This window comes from Gorilla gorilla, chromosome 20, assembly GCF_029281585.2.
Source record: "Gorilla gorilla gorilla isolate KB3781 chromosome 20, NHGRI_mGorGor1-v2.1_pri, whole genome shotgun sequence".
NCBI lineage: Eukaryota > Metazoa > Chordata > Mammalia > Primates > Hominidae > Gorilla > Gorilla gorilla.
In genome coordinates, this window is record NC_073244.2 from 68,312,239 (window position 1) to 68,318,259 (window position 6,021).

The 6,021-nt window shown below is 48.1% G+C and overlaps 1 protein-coding gene across 2 annotated transcripts; it reads left to right on the forward strand.

Annotated features, from left to right (window-relative positions):
• The first annotated feature begins 2,033 nt into the window (after positions 1–2,033).
• Positions 2,034–5,576, forward strand: LOC115932619 (zinc finger and SCAN domain-containing protein 5C). Of its 2 annotated transcripts, none has more exons than XM_031006154.3 (4): positions 2,034–2,544; positions 3,304–3,507; positions 4,283–4,433; positions 4,699–5,576. In XM_031006154.3, exons 1-4 carry the CDS (start codon positions 2,161–2,163, stop codon positions 5,448–5,450), a joined length of 1,491 nt encoding a protein of 496 aa, XP_030862014.2. In that variant the 5' UTR covers positions 2,034–2,160; the 3' UTR covers positions 5,451–5,576. The 2 variants fall into 2 exon arrangements, with proteins under 2 accessions (XP_030862014.2, XP_055226655.1); XM_055370680.1 differs by having other exon boundaries at positions 2,161–2,544; positions 4,702–5,570.
• The last annotated feature ends 445 nt before the right edge of the window (positions 5,577–6,021 follow it).

Here is a 6,021-nt window from a genome sequence, read left to right on the forward strand (position 1 = left end):
TTCTCCTGCCTCAGCCTCCCGAGTAGCTGGGATTACAGGCATGTGCCACCAAGCCTGGCTAATTTTGTATTTTTAGTACAGACGGGGTTTCTCCATGTTGGTCAGGCTGGTCTTGAACTCCCGACCTCAGGTGATCCACCCACCTCAGCCTCCCAACGTGCTGGGATTACAGGCGTGAGCCACCATACTCAGCTTGAGTCCACTGGGTTTTTAATTATTGTTTACATTACCTACTTCTTTTATTTTTAAAACTATTTTATAATTTCAAGTTTCATTTAAATTTGGGGTGTACCTGTGCAGATGTGTTACATGAGTATATTGAGTGATGCTGAGGTTTGAGGTATGACTCTAACCATCACCCAGGATGTGAGGATAGCAACCAATAGGTAGTTTTTCAACCCTCCCTCCCTCTATCCCTCCAGAGTTTCACTGTTTTGGAGTCCACGTCCTGATTTCCTTTCCTCTGTGTACCTGCCCCGGAGTGGGATTGCCAGATCATGCAGTTGTGTACTTTCAATTTTCTGAGGAGCTTCTCTACTGTCTCCCATATCGGCTGCTCTAATTTACATCCCAGCACAGGGCGCAGAGGACCCCTTTCCCCCAGATCCTCACCAACACTCGTTCCATGTGTCTTTTTGGGAACAGCCACTCTAGCAGGCGTGAGGGGTGCCTTGTGGTTTGGATTTGCATGTCCCTGATGATGAGTGATGACGAGCACCTTTTCCTAGACCTGCTGGCCATTCACATGTCTTCATCTGAGGTGTCCACACAGGCGCCTGAAGCCCTTCTAGTGGGTTGTTTTCTCGCTCTGGAGGAGTTTGAGTTGCTTGTGTTTTGCACAGGGGCCCCATGAGATGTGTGGTGTGTAAATATTGTCTCCTCCTCTGGGTTGTCTCCCGCCTCTGACGATTGTCTCCCTGGCTGTCTCTCTGTTCTGCACTTGCTCAGAGTCCTTCCAGGAAGTGTGGGTACTCATCCTCCAGGCTTCCAGTGACCTTTCCTGAGACCCTCCTGCCAGTTTTTTCTCCCTTCTGCAGACCTTCAGGTTGCTTCCCCCACCTGTGTCTAGGAAAGCAGGGCTGTGTTCTCATAGCTGTTGAACTTGGACGATAATTGATGCCTGGAGAGTATCATACAGTGGTTCCTGCCTAATGAAGCTACGTTTAGGAATTAATTTTTAAAAATCTTATTATTGTATCAACCCACTTCTTTAACATATCAAAGACCACTAGACTTTAAATCCATTTTCTGAGATGAGATTAGGAATAGAGAAACCCTTAGAGACAGAAGGTAGATTGGTGATTGCCAGGGGCTGGGGTGGGTGGGCAGGGGGTGATCACTGATGGGGATGGGGTTCCTTTTAGGGTGATGAGATAATTCTGGAACTAGAACCTAGACAGTGGTAATGGTTGCACAACATGGTGCATGTCTTAGTCCCATGAAATTGTTCACTTGAAGAGGGTAAAAATGATGAAATTATGAATGTGCATTTCACCAAAATAACAAAATATCTGTGTAGGAGCTTAATCCTCATGGGATTCTTTAGTGCTGTCCCTTCTCTGGAGCGAATAATTCTGGGATTAAGAGGGTTTGTTGTGGGACAATATCTTACATTGTAACTATTTTTATTTGTCTTATTGCATAATTATGACTAAGGATTTGCCTTGGATCTTATCTTGATAAGAAAACATAAAGAACTGACATGATTGTTACATCAGATTTTAGGCGCTTCACATTCCTGTCCTATTTTATTTACAGTCAAAAACAATGTTGTTCGATGGGCAGGAAAACCAATTCAGCCTTTGCACAATGATCCCCTAGAGATCAGAATCCAGGGGAGTATTCAGATTTTACTCCAGAACATGTAGTCAGGTGTAGACACTGGAAGAATAACAGAGTGGATTGATTTCCACGGTGCTGAGTCCAATGCTAGAGGGGAAGTGGGGTCTGGGATTGGGATGAGGGATTTGGAAGGACGGGGTGGGTAGAGTAGAAACTTAAACTAACAGAGCTCACGCTTTTTTTCCCTGCAGACTTCTGAATGAACAGTGAATCTATTACTGAGAAAAACCAGGGGTGGCCTGTGTAGATAGGTCACAATTAGACACCAGCTTCTGGAAGAGCTTTCTCAGAGACAGATTGAAATATTCTCCAGTAGACATGGCTGCAAATTGCACACCCTCATGGGGTCAGAGAGAATCCTGCAACAGCCCTGGGTCAGAGCCACCACGGTCCATGCCATCCCCAGCAACTCAGCTTGGAAATCATGACAGTGATCCTGAGACTTGTCATGTGAACTTCAGGATGTTCAGCTGCCCGAAGGAGTCGGACCCCATCCAGGCTCTGAGGAAACTCACTGAGCTGTGCCATCTGTGGCTGAGGCCCGACCTCCACACCAAAGAGCAGATCCTGGACATGCTGGTGATGGAGCAGTTCATGATCTCCATGCCCCAGGAGCTCCAGGTCTTAGTCATGATGAACGGTGTGCAGAGCTGCAAAGACCTGGAGGACCTGCTACGAAATAACAGAAGACCCAAGAAATGGGTGAGTGGGACCCTCGTGATTGATGCAGGGAAGGGGAGCTGGGATGGGGGCTGCACGGTGCAGCTGGACTCGAGAGGACCCGAGGGGCTGCTCTAGGTCAGGACTTCCAAGTAGAGGAGAGTTTGCCCGTCAGGGACACATGGCAGTGTCTGGGGACAGTTTTTGTTGTCACAAGGGGGAGGACAGGAGATGCTGCTAAGCATTCTCCAATGCTCAGGACAACCCATCATGGCAAATAATCATCCAGATTCAAATATCAGCTGTGCTGAGACGGCAAGTTCCTGGTGTAGGAGATGGACAGGCAGAGGGGGTACAGGGACCCACACACTGTGTGAGGCCAACATGAAAGAAACACATTGGTGAAATATTAGGCCTGATGGAACGTAGGGAAGGAGGCATTAGAGTGAACTGAAGGGGGGCCCAGAAGTCCCATCCTGAGGCAGGGAAAGTGGCTGGTATCAGATGCAGGGATCTGCCTCCAGGTCTGCACATGAGCCCGCCATCAGCCAATTGAGTTGGATTCACCCAGAATATTTCTCCCTGTTTTCTCTTTGGTTTAGAGACCCTTTCATCTAAAGGACTCATATTTATATACTTATCTAGAAAAGAAAAAAGTTCACACAGAGCTGATTCTGCATCGGGAAGGCAGATTTGAACATTAATTACAGTAAAGTGTGAGCATTATGGCAGGACCCAGGGAATATGAGAGCTACTTTCAGGTTCTCATAGTGAGTCTGATTGCCTTTTTTCTCTCTATAGTCTGTAGTCAACTTGCTCGGCAAGGAATATCTTATGCAGGAATCAGATGTGGAGATGGCTGAAGCCCCCGTCAGTGTCAGAGATGATACGAGAGACGTGTCCAGCCAGCGGACCTCCTCTGTGAACCAGATGTGTCCGGGGGAAGGCCAGGCCAGCCGAGAGCTGCAGACCCTGCCCAGGGTCCCTGCATTGTCCAGGAGGCAGGTGAGTGTGTGAGGCCCTGGTGTCTGGGCAGAGGTGGGAGAAGGAACAGGAGGAAATCGTGTGGCCGCTGGACTGATTGAGAGATTTGGCACAGGAAAAGATTACAGCCATTCCCCATGGACATGGTACATCTCCAAACATTCATTCCTGAGCCATCACAGAGAGGGAAGCCTCATCTACTTTTCTCTCCACCATGAGAGCTTTTAGCATTTAGGGTGGGAGGGGGGTAAGAAATGGTCTCAGTGAAATAAGGGAGGCAGTTGGCACAGATGAATGAACTGAAGGTCCCTTCCCCATCCAGTTTCCTCAACGACATTTAATGTAATAATTCAGCAAGGAACTCACTTCCTACAGATTGTCAATTTCTTAATTTGAGGAGTGTTTCTCAACTGGGGTGATTCTGCCTTTCAGGACACATGGCCATGTCTGGAGATGTGTTTGTGCGTCATTGTAGGGGTGGTGGGGTGTTAATAGCATCTAGAGGGTGGAGGCGGGGTCTCTGCTCTGCACAGGAGCACCCCCTCCAGGAGGGTGATGCAGCCCCAATGCCAGTGGTGCCAGGGGTTAGGGGCCTCCACCTAGAGTCATGCTCCTTCCAGCGTCAGGGACAGGGAGACATTGGCACAGCGGGGAGAAATATGCTCAGAGAACCAAACAGTGAAAACCACCACACCTGTGTCATTAGAAGAGTTGGTGCATCCAGTCAGGAAAAGGCAGACATGTCCTTCCACCGGTTTAGGCAGGGCAGTCATTGCTGTTGGTTTTCCATTGTCAGGAAGAGGACTTCCTGCTGCCGGAGGCTATTGTCATGAAAGGTGACCCAAAGGCTCTGAGACCCAAGCTGACCTTGGAGAACGACCTGGAGGAAGACAGGGAGGAGAACCCAGGACTGACATCCCCAGAGCCTCAGCTTCCAAACAGTCCCAGTAAGTATGAAGACTTACACCTGTGTGGAGATAGCCCCTCTCTTCTGGGGTGCGGGGCTGGGGGCCCAGCATTATCATGTCTGGGGGAGTTGGCACTCAGCTGCCAAAGCCTCTCCATGCCTTACTCTCCAGAGACCTACGGTCCAATGTCTTAGGTTTAAGGTTGAGGGGAAGTTGTCAGCCAACATCAGTGTTTGGTTGCAATGAGTTTGGTGTATTGAAAATGCACCTTATTAACTGTTGTGTGTGGAATCCCTTCTTCTAGCAGATCTGGTGAGAGCAAAGGAGGGGAAGGAACCCCAAAAAATAGCCTCTGTGGAAAATGTGGATGCTGACACACCTTCTGCCTGCGTTGTGGAGAGAGAAGCTTCAACTCACAGCGAGAACAGAGGAGACGCTCTGAATCTGAGAGGTCTCAAAAGAAGCAAACCAAACGCCACCTCCATTTCCCAAGAAGAGCCTCAAGGAGGAGCCACACCTGTGGGCAACAGAGAATCCCCGGGACAAGCTGAGATCAATCCAGTTCATTCCCCAGGCCCTGCGGGCCCAGTCAGTCACCCCAATGGCCAAGAAGTCAAGGAACTGCTGCCCTTTGCATGTGAGGTGTGCGGCAAGAGGTTTAAGTATCGCGGCAAGTTAGCCGTCCACACGAGATCACACACAGGAGAGAGACTCTTTCAGTGTAATCTCTGCGGGAAGCGCTTCATGCAGCGCATAGGCCTGCAATTTCACCAGCGAACCCACACTGGCGAGAAGCCCTACACGTGTGACGTCTGCCAGAAGCAGTTCACCCAGAAGTCCTACTTGAAGTGTCACAAGAGAAGCCACACAGGGGAGAAGCCCTTCGAATGTAAAGACTGCAAGAAAGTTTTCACCTACAAGGCGAATCTGAAGGAGCACCAGCGCATCCACTCCGGAGAGAAACCCCACAAATGTTCAAAGTGTCCAAGAGCCTTCGGTCGGCCGGCGACCTTAAGACGCCACCAGAAAACACATCGAGAAGCCACTTCACAGTGACTTCACCATGGGTCTGTCTTCTGCACCAAGAAAGTGTGAATGAAGGTTTTTCACCGATGTTGTCAGATGACATTTGACAGATGAAGGGCGCCTGGCACACAGAGGAGTGCCCTAGATAGGAATTCCTAGGATGTTTGTTTAAATCTTTTTCCTCCCCAGTGAATTTTGGTTTTTGTTTCATTATTTCTATTGTTTTAGGTTTATTTTGGTTTGTGTTGCTGTTCTTTCAATAAACATCTTATTAGTTTTCAATATTTTGTAACAAAAAACAGTCTCCTGATTGACATGCTGTTATGCACTGTTTTGCTGTAAAGTACAATTGTCCAAGGAGGGTGTCCGGATTAAATACACGATATGCCTGGGGAAATCTGGGTTTCAGATAAACGTTTTTTGTTTTTTTAGTATCAGCTTGTTCTAAATTATTCATTATTTATCTGAAACTCAGCTTTTATTAGGTATCCTAAATAGTTTTCATTTTTATTTTTTTTCTATTCTTTTTTTTGAGATGGGGTCTCCCTCTGTCAACCAGGCTGGATTGCAGTAGCAGGATCATCGCCCACTGCAGCCGCGA